Source organism: Falco biarmicus, chromosome 5 (assembly GCF_023638135.1).
Source record: "Falco biarmicus isolate bFalBia1 chromosome 5, bFalBia1.pri, whole genome shotgun sequence".
NCBI lineage: Eukaryota > Metazoa > Chordata > Aves > Falconiformes > Falconidae > Falco > Falco biarmicus.
Genome location: NC_079292.1, coordinates 42,253,246 through 42,279,924, shown reverse-complemented (window position 1 = coordinate 42,279,924; position 26,679 = coordinate 42,253,246). Strand labels below are relative to the sequence as shown.

The window sequence follows — 26,679 nt, the reverse complement described above, 5'->3', positions numbered from 1 at the left end:
ATCCAGGACATTCAGATTCAATCTGACAAAGTAAATACTTCTAAGAGTCTGAACAGAAAAGGCACTTACTCATTTTGGGGAAGACACCTGGCAGGTAAGATTTTTATTTTCAAAATAACAAGCCCTTTTTCTGACAATAAAACCTTTTAAAACTACTGTTGGATAAACACAAACCGTATGAATAAAACCAACTTATGTAACCCTTCCCAAGAAAGGTAAACTGTCCTTGATTGAGAAATGGAGAAGTGTGAAAGCATCCAGAAATACTCAGAAGTTTTATTCACTTCTGTGATATTCCAGAAGGCTATCACAGCTGACAAGAAGTAAAAAATCTCCTCCAAAGAACATATGTGTTACAAACTGAAAGCCTCAGAAATTTCTGAACTGTTTCTTATTAGGTACTTGTATTAGCAATGAAATACAAGATTCTAGTGTGTTGTAATCAGGAACATCACCTTGGTTACAAGCAATAACCTGTGACTCCATCCAGAGGAGTAAATCTTTTACCAAACTTCCTTCCAGTCAAATCATTGCCTCAGTGATGCTCTGTATAAGGCACTTAGTAAAGTTTAAGAGCATCTGATGGTGCTGTTGGTAGTTTTGTTTGTGAGAATGCTCTACCAACCCTTCAAGATTAAGCAGCTGAGGTGTGGAATAATCACTGAAAACAGCCATATGAACTACTGGCCACAAAACTCTTCAGGAACCACATCCATTCTAGTCTGGGTTCTTATTACCCTTGCAACATAAAGCTATCCTTTTTCTAGTAGTCCAGGAATTAGGCCCTTTAAATTTGGGTAGTGACTAGATGTCCAAGAGAAATTAATTTTGTTCCTGACTAGCTCTTTAATCAAAACTTCTACCCTTTCAATAAATGACCTGTATCCAAGAGTGAAATGTTCATGGCATTTACTATTAAATTCACAAAAACCTACATCTATCTTTAGGCCAAAAGTCACTGAACCAACAGATATCAAGAATTATAAAGCAACACACACCTAGAAGTGTGGGATGCTGCCTACTTCCAATACAGTACACAGAGAAAGGAATACTAAACACACAAAGAAGCCATTATATAGTGGCTTTTCTAGGTATTATTCTGAAAATACATTTTCTTTGTTCTTGCCCCCCACTACCTTGTCCTCTACCTTTTTGTTGGACTGAGGGGTTTTGAAGGTGTTTGAAATTTTAGAAACAGAAGCTGCCTACTTGGAATTTCTGTAGGAAAGCTGAGAAAGTGTTCAGTATCGGTGCGTGCTCCTCAGATCTCCTTCTCCAGCTGGCACAAAAAGCGTTTTCTTACACCTTTCAAAAAGCCTCTAGGTACTGCAAGTTACTTGGCAACGTTACACCTCCATCAGCTGGAAAGGATTTTGCTTATTTTTCTGTGTTTGGAAGTCTCCCAGCAATAGAATCAGACCATTTGCAGAAATGCAGATATGAAGACCAGTGATTGACATCCCAGAATGCCAGCTACCTCAGCCAGAACACTTGAATGGTACAAGACTGGTGTAAGTATGTTCACTCAGCAAAAATCTGTTCAGAAAGTCAATTATATAGAAACAAGGACAACGGTGACAAAATTATGACCTCTACCTGCACGTACCATTGTTGGTCTTACAGAAACCAAGGTATAGTTGAAGAACTGGAAATAGCAGTCAAACTCCCCACTTGCAAGAGCAGGCATAATAAGTTATTTCAAACTCACTGCATCTGCTTATACTATATGTGTAATTAAAAAGAAGAAAAAAAACCAGAAGAAGGAATCAGAATGTGTTTCCTTCAGAGGTGGGAGTAGTGATACTCAGTAAATACTTGTAACCTTAAGAGATTTCCCTTAGATTAATTCATAGCTGAAGGCTGTTACAGTAAGAGGTGATCAGTCAGATGGCAGATTTTCTTGCTCAGAGATCTGTGCCATCAGGAACTGGGCTTGGCACTGAAGCATTTTGATTTGTTCTGTGCAAAGAAGGATCAGTTTGAAATGGATTATTCATGGATAGTTTTTATATATTAGATGCATATAAATAGCAAATTAGATCTCTGCATTCCCAAAGTGGGTATTTAGAAAGTAGAATCTGCCTGACCACTCACTTGTCTTAACTAACAGACACTACATAATTGAACAACTCTATCCTTCTCTAAAGACAAAGTACCCACAAGTGCTTTAGAACCAAACAGAATTTGTAGTATCTAGTGAGCTTGGGAAAGGGGTAAAGAGCCACATTTCATTAGCCCTGGTTACATATATTTCCTTCTTCTGTATACTTGTGCTTTTTTCATACAGAAGAGGAAAATTATGAGCATATGGTTAGCAGGTTATAAAAAAAATAGATTCATACTTTTTTCCTCAATTACCTCCTCAAAAACTCCATTCTAAATTAGAGCTCCATTGGTCTAAAGCCACATTTCTTAAAAATCTTAAGAGTTTACAGGAGCTTGTTCACTTGCAAACACTTTGGCTAAGATCAATATTTATACACAGATAACAGTATAATTAATTACACTTTTCCAGGTGGCCTAAATCCTGAAAGTGTAGTCCTGAAGGGCTTCTTGCTTAGATATTCCTCTAAAGATATGCCATACTGTCCATAAAATTATTGACATTTCAGAACGACTCTTTAAAATTTTTACTGAAGCAGTATTTTCTCTGGTGGCAATTTTCTTTTTAAACATGGACAAGGAATGATTACATAATGATACCATCCTGTCTTTCACAAACCTCAAATAGTACAGCAGTCCCCAGTGATCATTCTTAGTAATACTCATTTGAGCTATGGAATATGCTTTTGCCCTTCACCTTCCATGTTTGACTCCTTAAAAGTACAGCTAAAACTTTATGTGCCTATTAAACTGTCTGCTGTTAAAAGTCCCCTGTGTCAGTGGACAGAGCAAGTTCTTTCAGATGACTTTTACCCATATCCCATAATAAAAGGGACAAGATTAAGACTGAAAACATCTCCTGAGGGATTAAAGTGTTATACAGTGATGGTTCATTTTAATTAATTTTCACTGATACAGTTAAAGAGAAGCTGTAAACAGCTCCTGCATTACTAAGACTCTAGGATCTGAAACCAATGTATTTGTTCACTGCATTTTCTTCCACTGTTAAAATCCAATAGTATAGTTTAGGCAGAGAGGGGTACACCTGGACTCCTAGGCCTTGTTCACAGATGTATCACAATCTTCTTGCATAATGTCTTAGGAAAGTCACTTCAGCATCACTTGCTGTTGGGTAATACCATTTACTAGCAAGTGTGCAGCCACCCATTGCTGTTGCACCATTTACTCCATTCTAGACAGGAAGTTACAGTAATTTCTGTAAAACATTGATTTGTAATTAACTTGTGAAGGACTTTTCCAATTTTCATTTAGTAGTTAAGTCCTCTTAATTATTACTAAAACATGGGTTCTTCTATAGATGTCAAACTAAACTCAATATCTGATCGTTGTCTTAGACAAATCTCTTAAGTCTCTTAAGTTTCTCTTCTTGTTAAAACTTTGACAGTACAAAAGAAAACCAACTAAGCTTCCTCAGTTGGACGATTTTACTGTACAGCTTTTGCTAGTTTGTGAAGTTACACCCTTTCAAATTGAGACTGCTCTGACGTAAGTCGGGGCATAATTTCAGGTAAGAAAAACCTTCAAAAGCTCAAACTGCATTTCCAGCACACTCAAATCTTAACACTTAAGATAGAAGTATGCATCTGCAAAATATCATATTTGACTGGTCCACTAGCCAAAACCAGCATTAATTTTTTATCTTACCTATCTTATTCCTGAGTAAGCACAGGCCAAATTTACTACGAGTGTAGCACTTGCTGCTGCCTTTGGAGAAATTGCATTTCTATTTCCATATAGTTTCTGATATTTGAAAGGAAGCATACCCAGGCTCCTTGGTAGGGAGCAGAGTCAAATAAACATGTGACAAAAAAACAAGCAGATACAGTTAAAGAACCCCAGATGTACATAAAAAGTACACAGTCCCAAGCCAAATCCATCCTCTATAACAAAAATGTAATTAATCAGCGTAATTTGGGAAACTGTCAGGCTTTTGAGACAGGAGAGAGAAAATAAAAGAATCTAAGATACAGAGCCATACACTTGTGTCAAGTTTAGAAGACCTGCCTGAACACTACAGTGAACTGGTGGAAACAAATTATAAAAAGTATTCTATCTTACATGGCTACCTAAAAATGTGCTAGCCATAGTTTTTTTTAAAAAAGGGCACAAATTATAAAATCAAACAATTTGAGATTTTACAGTCCATGACCCAAACCATCAATTATCTAGAGAAACGTAATAGGTTAAAATTTCAGTTGTAGTCCTACTCTCAAGACTTACTGTCAAGAATTATAATGTAATTTTTTTTATTATTACTACTGCTTCTGTTAGAATCAAGATTTTCTATGGCATCGTTTAACCTGCTACTAATTAGGACAACTTTTGTTTATCTCCAATATGATAGGGAAAAAAGGTCAATAGTCTACAACTGTATATTTGTTCTTTTCATTATATCCCTTATAATTAGAGGCAAAATTAGGAAGATGAGAGACTGAATTATTGTACACTTCATCAATGAATTATTTATACCTCATTTTCCCCCACTTCTCCCCCCTTTTCCTTTCTGAAACCACACAATCAACCAGCACATAAAGGAACTAATCTACATGGAACACTATCACACTTTTCTTTGTCGGGTCACCATTTCATGAACAACCCAGGTTGTATGGCTGTTGAGGACTGGTGCATACACAGATTTAACAAATAACAGTTCTTATGCAGAGAGCAGTCACAAAGAAAAATAGCTAATCAAAACACATAACGACATTAAATTTTCACTTTTTATAAATGGAGTAAAGATGCTTTTAAATATATTTACAGTTAGAAAAAGGATTTAGGTTTACTACAAGTCAGAATTCTTTAGAAATTATGAAAGTGAAGTTCATTTAAATTATAACATCATGAACAGAGTCAAATGCCGTATTCTACTTAGAATTTGTCTACTCTGCTGTCAGTATTGTCACATCCCTTTAATCACAAACAGGCAAGAATTATCTTAACTTCATTTAATGCCAAAACAGGCATCACTGCAATGTAAACACTGGCAACGTAATAATTCATACCACCACTGCTCAGTTTTTAGATCCTAGCTGACCTGCATTGTATCTGTGGTTAGAAGTTCCTTTTCTAGGTCTTAAACAACCATCAGAATATCCTGCATTCTTTTTGATTACAGCCATGCTTGTACCACACTTTTGAGATTATTCTTTAGAGACAGTTGAATCATAGTAAAATCCACTCCATCCCCCCTTTCTTCCAAACCAAATGGCTACTTATTTCTGAAGATACAAAGAGACCTCTTGTTGGCAGTGCTGGGTGGTTTATCCACACAAAGTTAAATGAAAATAATTTTCCCATTTTAGTGAACTACTAGTAATAGATTATTTGTTTGCAAGGAATTCTGAAATGTGTTAGCATTCATTACATTCTAAATTAGAAACACATTTCATAAAACATCTTCTGATGAGGTTTGCTATCATTAAACTGCTTACTTTAAACAGTTTCAGCCTCTTGTAATCCATTACATCAGTATATTCTGCAAACAGTCCCACCTAAAAATAAAATATAAAAAAATAAAGTTGAGAAGCATGTATTTTTCTTTTAAAAACTAGTGTATGTTATTCTGAACACCAGCCCAGCCCCAAAAACATTTAAGAACCTTAAAATGCATTGTTTTACAGATACTAAGATTTGGCCAGGTAACGGCAATTAACAGACATCCTATTTAGTATGATAAAGCAGAATACATAATAAACAGGTCAGTAGTTATTCATCTGAAATAGCCTATAATTAACATTTGATGTCTAAAAAGTTTAAACAGCAACACCAAGGAATGAGGTATGTATGTTCTCAGATATCACATCAGACTTTCATTTTATGCAACTAACTGTATTTCACAACTAGCATCTTACAAAATAGAACAGTACCATTGTGCCTGTAGAAGTACTGCATTAAAAACAGAAAAATACATTACTACAAGAAACCACCAAACATCACAATTGTCAGGGGCTACAAAAATCCATTGTTTTAGCTGTTAAGAAGCTATATCTTGAGTTGGTAATAATTTGGGGCTGGATTCACTACCAAGAAGGTCCATCCAACTTTTACAAGGGCTTAAAAATATATTTACTTTGAATGAAAAAGAAAAGAATCACAGGAGTTTAAGTGGACTACCTCACTAAAAGGAGCTAAATGGACTTTTGTATTGAACCTGAACCTATAAATTAAAATCTATACATGGTTTGGATGTGTGTATCAAAACACTTATTGGTTGTAAACAAAAATGCAAAATCTGTATTCACAAAAATATTTTATTGGTAATTTTACACAATACCAGATGGGATTGTAAATAGTTCTGTTCTGTATCAGTATATTGCTAATTGCATAAATGTTGACAGTTTATGCTAGAAAGTAGGGTACTGAGGTTTTTCATGTGATTTATAATGTAATATATTCTAATAGGCCAAATCAATATTAAAGAAATTGATTGAGGAACAAAAAATTAATAGTGTTATTTCCTTATTCTTGTGCAACATCTGATATTCGTGTAATGAAATCATAGGTGACTGTATGACAGTAGATAAATTTGGAGCAAGGAAACAGCACTAAGCAGAAATGAGAACCGCACTTCTGTTATTTTTAAAGCTTTTCCAAACTTTCATATTTCCAAATTAGTTTTTGCCAAATGCATTGTCATCTAAGGTTCAATATTTGTTACACAACATAGAATACCAGTGTACAGTGACAATGTAGTACTTTACCTGAATTGTATGGTTAACCAATCAATGCTTAGAATGTGTTTTCTATTTTGCTTGTAAACATTACAATAAGTGTTTTAAGTGTGAAAAAATATTGGTAAAACCATCAACATAATTCAGTAACAGTAATCTAGTAAAATGTGTCAAACATTGGCAAAAATTCATACAAATGTTTTATTTAATAACATTTTTCCTATTTAACCACACCAAGTACCAGCAGGTGTTTTTAAGAAGATAATTATTATGAAAATTCTGTTGCAGCAATAGTTGATTAAGTTGATCTTTGACTTGCATACATATAACTATGTTTCACAATTCTCAAATAATACATATTTAGGCAGCTTGAACTATGTCATAAAAATTTAAATTCAGTACATGCCAATAGTAGAGACTCCAAGAGTTGTGTTAGAATTCACTAAACTAAAAGTGAAAATGGACTTACCAATAACACTGCATAATGAACATTCAAACCACATTTTCATGGCACCTTTACACATGAATATTAAAAAGTTGGTCTCAAAATGCTTTGTAAGCATTTGTAGATTGCATTTAAATTATTGTTTCTACCACTGAACTTTTTTCTTTTTTAAATGCATAAATTATGTTCCAGTCAACATACCAATTGTGCATAAATAATCTGTCATGAAAATGTGGTAACAGGTGACAGAAGTTAAGTATTTGTATGTTTTGAAGAGAAGAGACTAAAGAAACTGGAGGAAATAAACTTTAATGAGATTCCCCATTCAGTGATGACGCTTCTCCTCTGGGTGAAGACGACCTGGACATTCCCCTCTCTGTGTTGTCAGAACTAGAACCACTCTGACTGTGTTGATCTGCAGAAGCAGCACTGGAAGCAGGTGGTGACTTAGTTTTCTCCTTAAAGTCTGTAATTATGACTGTCAGATCTCCAACGGTAACTTCCAAATGCTGAGCGCTACTTCGATCCACATTTTTCAATCTTGGCCTACATAAAGCAAATAATCATATTAAAAGTACACATACCATCTTATTACCTTGTCTTCCTCCTACTTTTTAGGAGCTCTGGAGAACATGCATGTGTACATGAGACCGCCATGTGCAACACGTACTACATAGGAAAACAACATACCGCAAGGATTTATGGTGGAGTGTTTCCTAGTATGTTTTACATTACAATATCTGAACACAACCCACTACCTTGTCCTGACATTACTTAAAAGGTGACCTTATGAATAATGTAACTGTGCAGCAATATGGATTTGTTGCACACGTGAAGGTTTTTACTTTTAAAAATTAAGTCTTTTTTATTGTGGCTATAGAAAGTTATAAATTTGATCCAGAGAAGCATTCATCTCTGCAGCAGCCTTAAGCAACAATTGCTGAATAAAGAATGATGTTCAATAATGAAGATGTTGCTGCCTGTCTTTTGAATTCAACAGCACAGATAGTGTTACCTTCCAGCTGGTATTACTTCACTTCAAAACCTCACCAGGACTGCTAGTAAACTATTTGAACTGGACTTTGTGTTCACAGTATAACTCTGGTATTCCTGGCACACGTTGCGATTTCAGTTATGCACAGAGCCGAGTATTATCCACAGTGTTGATAGGGTAAGTCTCTTTATCTAATCTTTCAACTGATTCTTACAACTGAAAGAACCAAAGAACGCTTTGACTTCCATTCTGCCATCATATTTCTGCTAGTGACAAGCATACAGTACTTTCAATTTACTGCTTTCCTTTGACTACCATGAAAAACTGTCACCAGATGGCTGAATTTATACAAGCAGTTATGAGCAGCATAGCTTTCTGCATTTAACTCACTCCACAGCTTTCACTAGCTCAAGTTGCAACAAAATAAATTAATGACATCACATGTTAGCAAGTGTGCCAGCAGCAAAGCCCTAACCTTTACCCTATCATCTGACTTTGTTTGAAGTAGAACTGGTTGCCAGTCACTTCAGCTGAAACACCTCACGCCTTTCCTGCACTAGAATAGAACTAGGCTTTGACATCTTGTTCCCCTGAGGCAGAAGTAGCATGACTGAAGAATTTAAGGGAAAACTGAAAATCTGCTGCTCTGTAACATGGGAATGGAGAAAAAAAAAATAAATCAGAATTACCAACCCCATGCCTGGAGCTTATTAATCATATTGACTGTGCATGCATATTTTTATGGTCGTTTCCAGCAATAATGTCCAAGTTTTAAGGCAAAGAGAAAAGGATATCCTTTCCCAAGGATACTGAAGAAATCTGCTTAAACTAATCAAGCATTCTTAATTTGCTATCCTACCTAGTGAATCAATTCTGTGAATAATTGAAATGTCTGAAGTATTAAAAAAAAGTAGCCTAGTTATTTCAAAAGGCAATTCTTACTGCAAATCTCAATACTGGTAGTTTAGTACAAGATTTTTGTTTTAGTTATTTTTAAAATGTTCTCCCTCTTTCCCTACCTCCCTCACTTTTATGTTTTTAATGTACTGCTGCAATTCAACCATCAATATTTCAATTTACAATATTTAATTAACTTCAAATACTTCATAACTGAAGTACTTCAGCTGCTTGAGTTAAGCTAGTAAATTTGAGTATTGAAAGAAAAAAAAGAAACAGAACGAACATCTCACTGTCCTTAATCCTAACTCTGACTTTCTTAATGACAGTCTCTCTTGACTCTCAGTCTCTCCTTGGTTCTGGTCCTGATCCTCCTATTTCAGGCACAAGAGGAGTATCTGCTACTTTGCTGCATAACTAATAATCCCTAAGGATCTTCCTTGGCTGGTCTACTTTGGAGTGTTTAAAAAAAAAAAAACAAAAAAAACACATACACACACCCCAACAAAAAAAACCCAAACAAACACCACCACCCACCAAAAAAGCTGCAAACAATACTTACCCCCACGTATGTTTAGACTACATGTCTTATCATGTCTCATATACTTCTCATCTTCTTTGGCATGGCATTGTTACCACAATAATTTTATGCTTAGATTGCGATGATTTAGGTTTAGGTTTAAACTTGCTGCTTTTGTTTTGAAGTTTGCACTCTCCTTCCACCTGGTCTTACAGCAAGATCAAGGCTTTTACAACTGCTTGTCCATACCATAATATTTCATGTTCTCTGTTCTAAGAGTCCAAGGTTTCCTTCAGCATCCCAGATATAGCACAGAGATTTTTATCACTAGGTAATACACATGCCTTACCCTGTCACATTAATTTATACCCTAGTTCATCCCTTCAAAGTTTATTCCAGGTTACTTTCCCACTCTTACACAGTTTTCTCTCTCCTACTATTTTGCGTGAGAACTACTCACTCCTGTCCCCTCTCTTTTCCAGAGATTAGTATCATCCATTTGCCTAACTGCAGTTTTGTATGGCGTGAGAAATACATTTGTTACCTTTAATAAAAATATCCAAGTCTTTCTCTCTATATTCAGCTGGTCTCCATCTTCTGGTCAAAATTACAAACTGCAGGTTTTCTTTCACATTTAATAGGCACCCGAAACCAATGAAACTTCACGCACAAATATTTGGCCTTATTGTTGAAAAAGTTTGCCACAACACTTACAAAGCAGTAAAATCACAGAACATTTTCTTATTTTCTTTTCCAAAATATGTTTTACCAATACTGCAAACATTTCTAAAAATTTTTACCTGGTTTTCTTATGACTGTTCTTTTTGCTTGTTGTTTCCTTTTCACTTTTTTCCTTTTCTACTTTGTCTTTTTTCTCTTTCTTTGATTGTGTAGGGGGCACGAATTGCTGAGGAACCTGTTGTGCAACCAGCTGAGAGACAGGTCGAGGTTTCCTGTGTGCACATATATATAGACACAGATAATGCTTGGACTTTACAAGTCTTGAACTTCCTACACTTCAGTTACTAACATTAACAATCACTATAAAAAGAAATACTGCTAAAACTTTACTTGCTGGTACTACTTCATTAAAATATCATATAAAATTTAAACCCATTACAGTTTGTTTCAGTTGCATTATCAACAAATGAGATTTATTTTTTTTAAGGATTTAGAGACAAGACTGTATTTTGCCGCCTTCTCCCAGTTGTCGTATCAGACAGAGACTTACACAAAGTCCAAAAAATGAAGCTTCCAGAAGGAATACTTTACCCCCCACCCCCAGCCCCCTCAAATGATGAAGGGGTCTGTTTTGAGTGTACTCCAATACACAAATATACAATCCATATCACAGAAATGAAAAAGCCAGGTATCAGAGCTAAAGCCACCATTGGCCTTAAAGAATAAAACTTCAGTGTTTTCAGCTCAAACAAATTCATTGAAAGCAATGACGAATCCTGTTGTGTATCATTTTTATCAGGTTGCTCACTGGAAATAAAAAAAACCCTGCACTAATATTAGTAGGGTACAGCTATCAGAACATATATACTTTAAAAGCTGGCAACAGAACCTTCTGACCACATTCCATCAGTATATACAGCACAGGTTTCATTTCCAAATTTTGATCCAAACTAAAAACCAGAGTGAGAAGAGGAACAGCAGGCAAAAGAATTTCAACAGTTTATTATTTTTACATTTTCTGAAATATTTGGAAATAGCTTCATTTTTATTCAGTATTAGAATACCATAATCTAACTTGAAATATGTTACACTCCCCAATGCAAGTATAATTCTTTATTTTGAGATTTTTGTAATTAAGAAATTTAAACTCATGACATACAAGAAGGAAGGTCCTGTGATTCTATTGAGACTTTGAAGATGCAAATTTCTTCTGTAAAAAAATGTTTACCCTGCCAAGTTCCTGGGTTTTGTGGATATTTTCTTAAATAGAAAAAGCACAAATTATATGCACTGTGATACTCTGAAAACACAAAGCAGTTATTAAAGCAACGGAAGCTATCAGCTCTTACGCATATTAATTTTTCTCAACCCATAGGATCATGCTACTGGTACTTCTTGCTTAGGTGAAGTGACAAGTAAAATAACAAAAGCATAAAATCAAGGCAGCTCTCATTAGCAAGTTATATTTTCAGTAATGATTGCAATAGTTCAGTTACAGAGTGAAAGCTAAGTTACAAGAACCCATAAAGTGTGGGAAAGGCAGTTAATATAAACCAGTTGAGATTTCATGAGACTTCACAGCAAGTTCATAATGAATCAAAGTTAAAAAAAATAAAAATAAAAGACTATTAAAAATGTCAACACAATAGAACTTTGGGGTAAAAGCTAGACTACCACACACTCACTCCTGAACTAAGCCCACACCAACTCACAAAAGATGAAGATCAGCAACAGATTACTTACTGAAAACTATCCAGCTTGTATCAAGCGGCAAATGTATGACTACATGCTTTTCAGGAGAGCACTGCAACTAGGACCTTGGAAATCACAAAGTATATAGAGCCTAAAAATCACCAGAATGACTCAGTAGACTACAACTGTTTAGACTGACAGAATACATAGGATATTTTTAGGAACATTAGTCTCAGAATTGTTTTGATCTTTTGTCATAATAGTTCATAACACCACCAGAACCACCAAGATGTAATTGATGCAGAAGTTTATCATTTCAGGTGGAAAACACCTGTGAAATTTAAACAAAATTTATGATCTGTCTCGAACTGAAGATTGCTCCAGGAGATGGGGATAAAGGGAGATAATATTTCTGGTGATGGCCAAGTGACAATCCTGTCATTACTACATAGTGACCTGAGAAAATGATCTGACATGTTTCTTATGAAGTAAAACAGCAGTGAACCTGTCAACACAGAATTAATTATTGCCCAGGACTGTGGGCAAAACCACGATCATAGGAACTTGTTAAAAAGGTGCAGAGAGGGAAAAATATATTCTTAGCCAACTCTTTTAGGAGTCTCAATTTGCAACAATTTCAATTCCCAAGGGCAAACTAGATAATAGAAATTAGAGTACATGCCCTAGTTTCAGCTGGGATAGAGTTAATTTGCTTCTTAGTAGCTGGTGCAGTGCCATATTTTGGATTTGGTGTGAGAACAATGTCGATGGCACACTGACATTTTTAGTTGTTGCTGGGTGATGTTTATACTAGGTCAAGGACTTTTCCGTTTCTCAGGCCCTGCCAGCCAGAGGGCTGGAGGGGCACAAGAAATTGGGAGGGGACACAGCCAGGGCAGCTGACCTGAACGGGCCAAAGGGATATTCCATACCATGGGGTGTCATGCTGAGTGTAATAAACTGGGGGCAGGGGGCCTGGGCTGCTGATCACTGCTCAGGGACTAGATGAGCATCTGTCAGCACGTGGTGAGCAACCGTGTTGTCTGTCAGTTGGGTTTTCTGCCCACTCCCTTCCCTTTTTGGATTTTATTCCTCTCTCCCCTTCCCTCTCCTTTTCATTACAGTTGTTGTTATTATTATTATTGTTTTAATATATTTCAATTATTAAATTGTTCTAATCTCAACCCTCAAGTTTTACCTTCTTCACAATTCTCCTCCCCATCCCTCTGGGGCAGGAGAGGGGTACTTAGCTGCTGGCTGGGGTTAAACCATGACAGTACAGCTCTGCAATTGAGCTTAAAGTCCTAGATTTAGAACTACTTCTTCTAGTACCATAAAAGAAATGTGACTGGCAAAAAAAGATCTTTGCCACAAGGAACAGTCAGTTGAGAAAAAGTCCACAGAGATATCAGGTTTGGGAAGATGAACTAAAAATTAATCAAGAGGTTCTATGTGGTTTTCTTGTGACAAGGAATTCTCCTGTTACTTTATTCCTCCCAATTAAACATCCATCTTTTCATTTCTATAGCTGTCCTTCAGTTGTGTCTATATTCTAAACATTATTATCTACTTTGTCACTTCCAGATTTCTTCGTGAGGCATTCAATGTTTTTATATTAAAAAACTGAGGAAAAAATAAATTCACATCTCTCAACACTGAGAGTGTCTTTCAAACGTTCAATTATATTTTTTTTCCAGGTACTCTAAAGGGGCCACTGAACTGAACTGCAACCAAGTGCTTCACAAAACATGCAGGCTTCGAGAGATAACTTTACCACTTGTGAAGCTTTAACCTGATAGAATTGTTCATGACTTAGCAGCAGCTGAATCATGTCATTCAAGCATGAAGGAATTCATACAGAAAAGGCTTTCTCGCAGAGGAGATAAATGTAAGAAAAACTATTCCTGTAACAGGAAATTGATTTTGATGATTTGCCAAAATATGACATTTTAAATTACTGGTTTTCAAAATCAGTTATTTAAAGACTCCTTGTAATAAGCTGCTACAGATTAGAGTAGATACAGACAACTTTAGCATCATCTTTTATTTCATCAATATATTTATGGTAATCTGCTTTTTGAGCATATTGAAGAGCACCTGAGCTAACTGGTGTTTACAAAGAAGCTGTATAAACCTGCATTATAATTACAAGCATTTTTACTATGGGGAGTGACTTTACAACTGAATAATCCAGAACTACAGGCAGAAATGTTCATAAATACAATACATATTGCATAGTCAGCCCCTCAAATCTTCGCATTTTTATCTAATAATTTAACTTCTGTCATTTTAAATGGACGACTAATCAAGAGAGGCATATGCTATTACAAAAGATAACAGCTATCAATTCTTTCCAACAGAGGTGAACTTTATTTAGTCCCCAAGCACTGCAGCCGTGCCAACAAACTCATTTATTGAGCTTCCAAGAGACCACGAAACATCACAGCTCCAAATACTATGCCTCCTCTATCATTTAGTTTTCCTTTCCACCCAGTGCTACCTTTCTTCTAAGTTAACATCAACCATACTCTTACTTATGTTTCTATTCCAACCTCTTCCATTACGGCTTTATTAATTACCAAATTCCAATGTTGCTTTCAAGGTCCTGCATACAAATACTCACTTCATAATGTCCTTTAAAAAAATAAGGAAAACTAACAGGTTTGGTTTTTAAAAAGCCAATAGACAGTAATACAAACATTCAAGAACACAGTTTTTGTTTTCATTACAATTCCCATTAATGCTAAATGACAAGGACCTCCTCTTGTCCTTGTCATTAACTCCATTATTCTTGTTGCAGGATGCGACTACGCTTTATCTGATAGGATTTATCTAGCTGCTGGTTTAGAGGGTGTATTTCCAGAGGCAGAGAATGGTCTGCTTGGGTTTTGTGTGCAGAAACTCAGTCAGCACTGATACTCTTAAAGGGAACAAATATTTAATATTGAGAAGGATGGACTAGGTTTCACTGTTGGCATTCTTCAAAAAAAAGCTTTATAGCATAACAATTTACATGCCTAGAGATTAAAAATACTCATTCAAGAACAGGCAGAGTGAACTAGACCAAACGGTATCTGGAACTTTTGCCCCAAGTCATTTCCCTCTCCCAGAGCTCAGTACAATACCTTCCTGCTCCTAAGTCATTTTGGACATCTCACAGCAGTACATGCTTCCTTAATTCCCCTCACTTGGTATTCACCAATGATCTATGTAAAAAGAATTTTGACCAATTTGATGTGGTCTCATTACAACAAAGCAGGTCTGTTTTGAAAACAGAAATTAAAAATAAATATTCTATGTACAATAGTAATAATTAACATATGCAGCAGAAGTACAGTAAACGCCCGGTTGCCAGACTTGTGCGTCAAACATACAGACAACCAAACTGGCTTAATGCTGAGGCATTTTGGGTCTGGCTGAATTTAATTTATATAGAGCACAACTACATTTGCACAGTGTTGCTTCTACAGCCATCACAAGTCCATAAAGCAGTCTAATGTCTGCTATACCATTTAAGAGTACGAGCTCAAATTCTGACATACCTGAGCTACTTAGCTGCCAAACCAGCACTAGGGTCCATCCGCTACAGTCTGGAAACAAAGAGCAGGATGTGGCTAACACTGACAGTTTTTCCATGAATGAATCCCCAATCTACCTACATCTCAAGCGACTCCTGCATCAGCATGATGCACCCCTGTGTGCAGGGTTCACAGAAAATTCATGTTTGGTGCTGAACATCCTGAACACACAGAGCCAACCAAGTAAGACTGCCAAGCAGCACACAGTGCGGCCAAGCAAGTAAGACTGCCAAGAAGCACAGCACAGAGGCATCAACAGTCCAACAGAGCAGCCAACACCTTCACTTTGATTCAGTGTGAGCCATACTGAACTTGGACTGGTCCACACAAAACCAGCACCCATATCCTCCCAGTACCCACATGTCTCAGCAGATAACCTATGCTTTTCTATATGGAAAGCTAGATGCTGTAATTAAATCTCAGTGCTGAATACATACACCTTTTCAACCTGTTATGGGAAAAGTGTATTGTCATCAATAATGTACAGTTTACAGAGTTCAGATACTCTAAAGAGTAGGAGATCTGTTCAAAGGCACATTCTTTCTTGAAACTAAATCTCTGCTTTGTGTATTTTACTACTGCAGAATTATTAAAATTACAATTTCTCAATCTTAACAGAATGGGCCTAAATTAAGGAAATGTCATTATCTCAGCTTTCAATCAAGCTGAATGATGTTCTTAAACAGATAACCTGGATCCAGAATAATATCTGCCAAGCACAGCTACCATTTTAATACAATCCTTTCCTTACCTTTCCCAAGTCCATCCACCTCCTGGCTTCAGTTCAGACAAAAAGCCCTTGCTGGGGGCTTATCCTGTCTGGAGTGGCAAATTATCTATTTGTAAAGCAAGTGCCACATGCAATATATCTAAAAACTGAGAATACCGCACATTAAGCCAGATATCTAAGTCTGCTGTTGAGCTCTGGTCACTTCACACACTTGTCCTCCAATAACTAGAGCAATAGTCTAGTCCAGTTTTACTTACCTATCAGTAAGCTCATACAATTCTGTTCTCAAATTCCTCTTACTCCCTGCTTTCCTATGAAATTACACACACCTTACCCCATCCCAGAAATTGGTAAGAAATTGCCTGTGAAACACTATTCCTATGGAAAGATGTTATGTCATAGCTGCCCAATATGGTATTGACCTATTTTTGGTTCATAGACTCAAGTTTCTCTGCCAGATACTAAGGAGCTACCTTTTGAATGACAGAAGGATCCAATGAAAGAAACCAGTATGTTCACACTATCAAACAGAACAGGTAACTATTATATACCAGGAATGGTTTATTCATCAGAATAGTTCAAGCTTTCAGGATGATCAGCAATATCTTATCCCCTACCATATTTTCATTCCCAGAAAAGACCAGATCCTGAGCAAAACAGGTATTTCTTCAAAATGTGTCACCTGCTTTTATGTAGAATCTCTACATTATATCCCATACATTCCATAATTTCAACTTTGCACACAAATTTTCTCCTTTCCTCCACTGTAAAAGATCATCACTTCTTGAGAAAAAAAAAAAAAAAAAGCTTTCAGAGGCTTAAAGAGGTTGCATTCAATGGCATCCCTAATCCTTAAGCAGTACCATTTATCTAAACTTCTCTTCCCTGCAGGGAGACAGTGACCTTTTGTTCAAGACAACAGATTTATCCCTCAAGAAAGAGAGGTTAGAAATATCTGGAACACAAACCTCACTGATTTTGTTTTGTCCTTGGTCACAGAATCCTTTACACAAAAATGAAAAATACACATCATTCTTTAAATAAAAAGTATTCTTCCCTTTCAGGTGATTCAGGACAGAATAAACGCTTCCAAGTTAATGGAAGTTCCCAATCATCGACTCCTCGTTGCTTTAAGGCCCCCACTGCACCGGACTCAAGTAATGAGTCCAGATGCTTTTGAATAACAGTTTCATTCACACTTCTGCAATCTATTCTCTCCCACCAGCAAGGCGTGGCAGAACTCATTGGAAACCAGTGATCAGTCAATCAGTGTCTTGGATTTTACTTTCCAGTTTTTTTCAAGAATTATCAAAATTGTGGTTGCCAAAAGACTGCACAAGCAGTAACTAATCCATTTACACAGGTTATCTTGCAAAGTTGGTTGTACAAAAAGAACCCCAAAGAGAACACCCCCCTACCCCACCTCCCCAAACCCCCAAAAAACAAACCAAAACCCACTTTGACCTTTACAAACTCCACACAGGTTTTTTTACAATGTCTCTTGGGAAAGTCTTGGAATTTATTCCAAAAGCTGCGTTATAAACACAGGGTATGCTGATGCACTGTGGATTAAACCCAGAATGCTTGTTACAGTTCTGACTAAGGTAGTAGCAACTCTAAAATCGAAGTCAGGTGTTCGCAGTAAGCATCTTTGGGCAAAACATAAGAGAACACGTTCAGTCAGTTTCTAGGAGAAAATACCTAGAACTCATCACTAGGCATCAGAGAGAGTCAATCAGCTCTTCAAACCACTGCAAGTTTTCCTGTATTCCACCTTCTTCATTTACTATTTATGAAGGACAACTGCTTAAAGAGCAACCTTCCCAAAACTGTGCACTTCTGACAGTCACAAAAATATGACTGCTAGAGTATCATCAGGACAATGCCTCCAGTTTCTGTCTGATTATTACCCCTTTGATTTTTCCTTCTATCTTATCCTATATATACAAGGTTACACAATGTCTACTTTTAAGTCATGCTGAAATGCAGCTGGTTTCTATTTGGATAGCTAGAGGTTTTTGTTCAAGCATTCATCCTTACTTTAATTACACAAGCTTTTCTTTCATTTACCTATAATTACACTGCTTGCCTCTTTTGATAGCTCTGTTGGCCCCTGACTTCTATATAAAGTCAGATCTATAGAAATATATCTAAAGTACCACGCATAAGCCAAGTAACCAGCTATGTGCATTCTTCAGCCACTGCAAATGCTCAGTAACTTTGGACAGAAAACAACTTTACTGTGGAACCTTCCTGCAGGCAGTTCTGACAACAAGGTGATGCACAGGAACATGTTATATTACTGTAACAATTCAAAGAGCATTAAAATTTTAAGACACTTTTCAAAATCACTAACAAATGCAAGGAAAGCATTTAAATGCAGTCTTCTCAAATTCAAAACTAATACTTTCCCCACAGACTGACCTCTAGTCAAGTAATTAGAGGATACTTCAAAGATTAATCACTCTTCCTATGTTTTTCACAAACCCACAATGTCCACTAGTATTCACAATGAAAATCTTTGTTTTGCCCAAAACTATACAGTCTTCTATACTATCTCTGGTATGATAACACTTGACTTTTAAGGCATTCAACCACACTGGAAGGCTCACACACATCAAGTACAGGTTTACACTGCATACAGGACTGGTAAAACTGTTGTATCCCTGAAAACAGCATACAACCTACAGTCATATAGACCATGTTGTAAAAACACTGTTACCCTGACACAAGTAATTTCTGCTTTAATTGTACCTTGGTGTCCTCCCTCCAACACCCCTCTTTTTTGGGGGGCTCTGAGTTCTTTTTGAAATGCAAGCTTTTAGAAGCTGCTATCAAACTCTTCTAAGCTTACTCTGCACCAAGTTTAAAATTTCTTACTTTACAGCAAACCTACAGAAGTTGTGCATAGTTTGTTGACCTAGATGTTATCATAGATTTACAATGTCATGAAAAAAATGGTATTCCTCTCTCTCTTTCTCTCATGCCCTGCAAACTTGCCTGTCTCCTTTCCATCTGCTACTGGGGAACTTCTGTGTGTTTGACTGAGTTAAGATACTATTTTTTATAAATGGAACTCTAATTTCAATCATGAACTAGTACTCCTCCTCCACCAGCTTTTGCTATTCCTTCACATCTAGCAAGGATTTCAGAAACCCTTGTTAACATGCCTAAGTTTTTCAGACCTTCAATTATTTTAGAATTTGGTAGCAAATTTAATTCTTGTGACTGGAGGTGGATTGAGAGTGTTTAGTTGTCTGTATTTTGTAGTGCATTGCCACTGGAAATAAGAGTAATCCCTGATAAAGGAGTACAGGCCTTGGAAGTAATTAAATTTAGTCATCTCCTCCTTACAGCTTCAGTCTTTATGCACAAACTAACAGGATGGGGACCATTTCCAGTGACCATTTTTGAAAGTGTGGTAACATGTATTTTACTTCAGAGAAGTCAATACATTCCTGGAAAATTCATAGCATAATTTTAGTACTGCACCTCAAATTACAGGGCTCTATTTCAGATATCTATATTAGAAACGCACACTGTTGTGATCTTCAATATTCTGTATTGCTCCTTTGCTTCTTTATTTTTATATCTTATCATATATTCCTCACGTCCAGACAACACAAACAAAGCCAAGCTCATGATGATTACGATGGTCTCTTTATCTAAATCATATCAAATCTTACAATTAGATACCTAATCAGATAGTTTTGTAAATAACCCTTCCTAAGTATCACTTGGCTGGATAATTTCACAAAGCTCTTAAAAGACTCTCATACATTGGGTAGTCTAAAGTTCTCCAAAACTACATCAAAACAACTGAAACAGTTTAAATCACTTCCACGAGTGTTTTCAGAATGCATTTGAAAGACAGTATGACACTTGATATATCATCTCGCCAAGAAAAAACACACATGCTCATTCAACAGAGCTATGCATCTAGTAAGCCTATAGATCACCTTGCTCAACACTTCTCAGATCTGTCATCAAAACCAAAAAGACAAACTCCTGTAAAGTAGTACTTGTTTGTTTTTCTTAAAAAATTCCACTTTATGTAACTTAACTAACAATATGCCATTGTGAGCTAAACAAAACTATTGGAAGAAATAGGATTAGGTTTAACCAAACCGTAATAAAAGTCTTGTTTTGGTGATGTTTGCATCAAACGTCTTTTAAAGTCTAAACAGAATACAGTTAAGTGCATTAAAATCTTGTTGAGAACAAAGTCAAATCATTAAAATCCTGCTCTGTTCTTTCATTACTAGACTGGATCATTTCCCAATACAGATGTACAGGCTTTAAATATCTTATAATTTATTTGAAGATCATTTTCCATTCACGTCTATCCTAAATATTAATGTCTCAAGAAGCTAATAAAATCTTGATATCCACAGTAATACTCTAATCTCCATTTTTCTAGTTCAGAGTCATTACTGAAATCTCAAGAAAAGCTTATCTTGCATACTTTCTACTTCATCATTATATTCTTGCTAGACCTTACTCAAGTCTCCTTCACCACATGTCCTCATTTCTCTAAGTACTAAGGTTCACATTCTCCAATGTATCTTAACACCATAATTAAAGCAATTAATTTAAAAAGATATTCCTAATCTCCAAAGTAAGCAGATGTACACAGGGAGTCAGCTAGAAAAATGCATGATTTTACAGTAAACAGCTTTTTAAACAAACAGACAAAAAGAAGGACATGAAAAAGGGGGTTTGGGTAGAAGTTTTTCTAAGTGAAAGACTATTCCTGTAACATATTATTAGTAAAATATCTTCACTTAGGTATGAAAGTATTGAGCAATTCTTACGGCATTTATTTCAGTAACATTTACAGGGTATAGTATGATACACTTCCTGCTGTTTTCAAAAAGACACTAATTATGCGAAGTTTTAACTGTAACTTTGTAGTAGAACTTAAGACAGCTTTTTATTCTGAAGATGACAGGACAGTTACAACCAGCAGCTTTGTAATGTGACTTTTCCATGATGGACTGATGATGTAGATGCCAGGTCTAAATGATGCCAGAATGAAAATATTTTCCCCCCCACCAAATTCAGTTGCTGTAACAAGTAACACAGTATCTTTATGTAGAAGTTACTAAGAAGTAAATAAACTTTCCTCTCAACCACAAGTTAATTCTTTTTAATAGTTATACCCCTCCCCCCACCCTCATATACTGATAACGAGTTACTTTAAAAATATCAAGCATTTAACATTCCCACTTCCTCAGGCATGTTTTCTCCCTTTTTCTTTCTGCAAAACAAGTTACAATGACATTAGTGATTTTTGCATCTGTGCCCCTTCCAGAGTCTCTTTTCCCTCCTACTATAACTGGCTTTAATAATAGCAAGTGTAGACAACTTCAGCTGAAAAGGAGGGAAAAATTAAACATATACACAGGTACCTGAGTCTTCCTTGTGTTAAGCTGACCTCTGCCTGCAGAGTATAACTTCAAAAAGATTGGGTTTTTTTAAAAGATCAGGAATCCATGAAAAATGTTGGAAGGCCAAGGCCTATATTTAGATAGGCATTGCAATGGTGTTGACAGCTTTAAATAAAATAAATGGAACCAAATTTAATTTTGCATCACAATCTTGTTATCATGGCTTACAAATACACAGATGAAGAATTTCCTATGAGTCAAGAAATTGTTACTAAGTTCTTTATAATATAGAAAGAAATCAATAGAACTGAAACACATGTACATGCATGAAGTCATTGCAGTAACTGTCCTCATGCAATAATGCAGTTCACAGTCAATTTGACATAGTGAATGGCAGAATCTTATTAAACTTCAAGTGAGAAGGCAAAAGTTTAAGTCTTATATTTTAGGCCATTCCAGTTTATGTACAAATCCATATTGTTAAGGTGTAAGTATGTGCAAACTGAGTGTACAGAAGCCTATAAAAAAAAAAAAAAAAATCCCTATCTTTAGCCTGTTCGTTTCCCTATCTTTTTTTACCAATCTTTCTTTGTGCCTCAAGATGACAATGAATTTTTCAAGTGCTAGTTTCACAGTAAACATTTAAAGCATGAAATATTTTTCAAACTTCAATAGTGGAAGACTACTTTTGTCAAATGCAAAACACTCATTCCCAAATAGAGAACTGTCACACACAAAGCACACAACAGTTTTAAATATATGCTTCCACATATTTGCAAATTAGTAACTACAATGTTTTCAAACTTTATTTTCTTCTATCAGACAATTTTTCAACTAACTTTTTTTTTCCTAGATGCGATACATAAGCAAAATTGGTTTTTTAAATCACGTTTATCTTTTAATGGACTACCACCACTACCCCACAAGCTCTCTGTGCAACAAGAACGTCTAGGTTCTGCCAAAATACTGAGGAAACAATATTCCAGAACAAAGGAAACCGCTTTTCAACTTCACTAAAACCCCAGCACAAGTATTTGCTCCATTGCCATTGCTGATTTTTGTGATCAAGCACAACCAGACCATAGCTTACCTCCTAATACCAAAGAAAGAAAGAAAAGGAAAAAAAAAGAAAAAACGTGATTAATTTCTGCATAAGCACATCAATGATATTATTTAAAGCAAATGGGCAATCAGGAACATTCTGTATACCAAGTCATATTGCAAACACTGTCACCAATTAGATCTCGCAAACTGTGGTCTACACAGAAGCTAGCAGTTCACCTCATGATGCCACTCCTGATTTTTAGCAGTTGAAGTCACATTATGAGAAGCAAAAAATATTTCCTATTACCAGTTCTTGTAACGCAAGTACAATAGTTGCTAGCAATTAAATTAAATCACTAGCAGGAGCAGTCTGGATTCTGACACAGATCAGCTCACCCTCCCTCAGTCATCAGTAGTCTATTAAGCTATTCATAGAATAAAAACTATGAGATTAAACTATGTTTAGCTTGCCGTGTCACATGAATATGCTCCCTCTAATCACCACACAAAGCCATCTTGTGAGAACCTAGTCTTTATTTCTACATTGAGGCAGTTCATGATTAAATGCATTTTCAACATCAATAAACTACCTTGTTATCCAAAATTATTTTTTCTCATTACCATCACTTCTGTCATATCCCAGAGTGCTAACAGTATATTACACTGCCTCTGCAAATAATAAACCTGAATAATTATGACAGTGCAAACAATGGAGCTAGCGGTCTGTATGGAAAAACATAACATAGATCCATATGCATATTGCAGACTAACAATGCAATTTCTACACATCCTATGTATATTTGAATTCTAACTTTCAGCCAGCTCTGATTTCCAATGCTTTCATATTCCTAGCTGTTTTACAGTGTGAATCATTTAGTTGGAATTCATCCATTCAGTGCATTTCTAGCAATTCTGTCTTTCAATAAAAGCTGATTCAATTAGAACAGACTTACAAGACCCATATGGTTTTATCAGTCACTGCATAAATGTGCAGAAAACTACCCCTTGAGGCAGTGTCCCTATTTAATCACTCCCTTAAAGGGAATGCCCTATTTTCCAGATGACATTTAACAGATGAGGCCAGCAAGCCTCCTGAAGACAACTGGTACAGTGCACAACAGTCTGCCCTAAGAAATGCTCTTATCAGGACCTTTAGAAAGCCCAAATTCATCTTCACAGATAGTTTTTAAAGCAGCCATCAAATAATACTTTTCCAACAACCAGTTTCAAGGCTTCAACCTTTCTAACTTTGTTAGAAATTCTTCCCTCCATATGCCACAAACTGTGGTTCACTGACGCTCAGCATAAATTACAGCTATATTGAAAATATCCTGTTTGAGAAACATGAGCATAACCAATTTATGTTTCCTAGGTGGCAATGTGCTACATATGAGTAGGGGTCAGGAAGCTCAATTTCCTTAACAACATCCCCTGAGGAGGCAGTATTTGGGAGTCTGCAGAGAAGGCAGTGGTTACAGTCTTTTAGACCCCTAGATCCTTGGGATTCATGGGGAACTGACCTCTCCCAACTTCCAATCCCACAAAGGATTGGATCCTCCAAGCTGCTCCTCTGTCCCCTTCCTGTAGAAAATGTGATGCTTCTGGCACCTATGCAAAAAAGCACATGCAAAACATGAGGTTCACACCGATGCAGCAGTGCAGTTACTGTTGCACAAAACAGGGTGGTGAAAATTTGGCACAGCTAGTTTTGTGACCAGTTGGTAAAGAGCTTGCTTCTGACCTATCTTACTTGTTCTGCACTGTGGGGGTGATCCTCCCAGAAGGCTGCAGTATTCTAGAAACTTCTTCCATTCAGAGCCAGCCCCACAAAGCTGTCCACCTTAAATAGGGGAAAAGACTACGCACTTTCTCTAAAAAAATAAAAAATTCCATCATGCTCTTCAGGAAAGATGTATCTTAATATTAAAAAATACCACATAATCATCAACCCAGAGCTTTTCTTTTTCCCTTCCTATCCCATTACAGTACTTCTAGCTCATGACCCTAATCAAAGAATTCAATAATATCTGTAAGAAACAACTTTACTTTCGCTGAATGTGTCAAATGAACCTTTTTCCACTTTTAGAGTTAGGAACTCTATTCTTAAAGTAAATTTTAACAATACCCACACATACACACTTTTTTCTACCAAGCACTGTCATTTGAACTATGCAGTTCAGATAAAATATCTTTAAATTTCTTCATAGTGCTTGAACATAAGTCCTAAACTTCCAGTAAGTTAGAACAGGAAAATCTTCAATTGTTCATTTCCTCCCCACCCCCCAGCTCCTAAGAAAACAAGAAAAACTCGTAGCAGACATCAAGGTCGTATCTTGTAGTCTTCAGTCTGACTTCTGATGGAAGGTTTGCCAGCCAAAAGCCTACCAACAACATTCTGCAGCTGAACTCTCCAAGTTCAAGCCTGCTCTACATCAACGTACCACATACCAGTGGAATGCACTTCAGAGAGAACAGACAATCCTCAGGATCTCTCTGTCCTACTTAAATCAGGATAAGCTACTGCATGAAAGCATAAAAAATGAACACTTTATATTTTGTTCCACTAGCCTACTTTGAAAGTATTTTGTAGCTGACTTTATCAGCCAACAAGACATCATTTGATACTCTGAGAAAATTCTCTGCAAAGCATACTGTCCTAATCTGACTTTCAAGATGAAAAGTACAGACACTTTATCAAGTTTTAAACAGGAGCAGGCATAGTGGGCTGTCGCAACAGTAAAGGAAAAATTGTCATAAAAGTCACGGGGCAGAAAATGCAACTTCTTCATCACTCTACAGGTGATACAAGAGCCTTCTTCTTACCAGCCAGAATTCCCTTTTAACACACTTAATCTTACTGTAGGCATTTATTCAATTCCCCGTAACTTTTAGTCCAGGACAGCTAATAATTTTTCCTAGAAAAGACACAGTGAGTAAGAATACCACTGGTGACACTAAAAACAAAGATGACATTTCCACTAAAAAAAAAAAAAAAAAAAGCTAAACACATCAAAACATGCACTACTTATGCCCCACGGGACATTACTTAATTCATGGAAATAGAAAGAAAGAAGTATATCCATTATCGAACACGGAAAGACAGCAAATATCGAATGGCATAAAGGCTTCTTTGCTTCAGCCTTCACACAAAAGTTTAATTCCATATAACCAAACTAAACACAGGGATATGAGTACATGTCAGAGTAAGAAACAGACCAGACTACTGAATGTTACATATGACAGTCAACACCATCCAATGAAATTCACCCTTGGAACCAAATTGTTTAGAGAACTACAGGAAGATGGAAGTCATCATCAAGTACTGCAGAAGATAAAAACCAAACAAACAAACAAAAGTAAAAGAGAAATCACAAGATGGGTACATAAAAATGAAGAAAGTAGAAGATGATTCAGCCTAACTCAAATTTTGGAAAGATACTACAACAAAATTATTTAACAACTGGAAGCATTAAAGGATAAAGGAAACTGACTTGACAGTCTAGTTTCTGTAATGGACGAATCATCCCAGTGACTAGTAGAAAAGCAACACATGTCCCAAGTCTTGTCTTGTGATATAATCAAAAACAACATTCTCCCACTCAAGGTGGACTATGACTGGGACAAAGTTGTGCAGAATTAAGTTCAAAATCAGGGTTGGTTTGTTCATTCTTAACAGTTCTGCAGCCACCAGCTGTAGATGTAGGAGAGCATTTATAGTAAGGTTCTTCAGTTATGCTAACATTCTTAATCATGCTTTGGACAAAGGAAAAAGGACTAGAACAAGCAAACAGTACCAAGCTCAAAGGTGGTGAAAACTATCTGCCAACACCATCCTGCGTTTAGATGACTCAAAAATCAAAATTATGACATCTCAGAAAGGCAGCATAAAGCCCCACAGGCCCCATGATTGCATA

General features: G+C 36.3%; 1 protein-coding gene across 1 annotated transcript in view; it reads right to left on the bottom strand.

Annotated features, from left to right (window-relative positions):
- Nucleotides 1–4,830: 4,830 nt before the first annotated feature.
- Nucleotides 4,831–26,679, bottom strand: part of YAF2 (YY1 associated factor 2) — a 29,793-nt gene continuing 7,944 nt past the window's right edge. Inside the window, exons 3-4 of the mRNA XM_056338959.1 lie at nt 10,451–10,603; nt 4,831–7,785 (exon numbers count right to left, since the gene is read on the bottom strand). Of these exons, the coding sequence (XP_056194934.1) occupies nt 7,548–7,785; nt 10,451–10,603 (391 nt within the window). The 3' untranslated portion in view covers nt 4,831–7,547. The remainder of the gene's footprint in view (nt 7,786–10,450; nt 10,604–26,679) is intronic.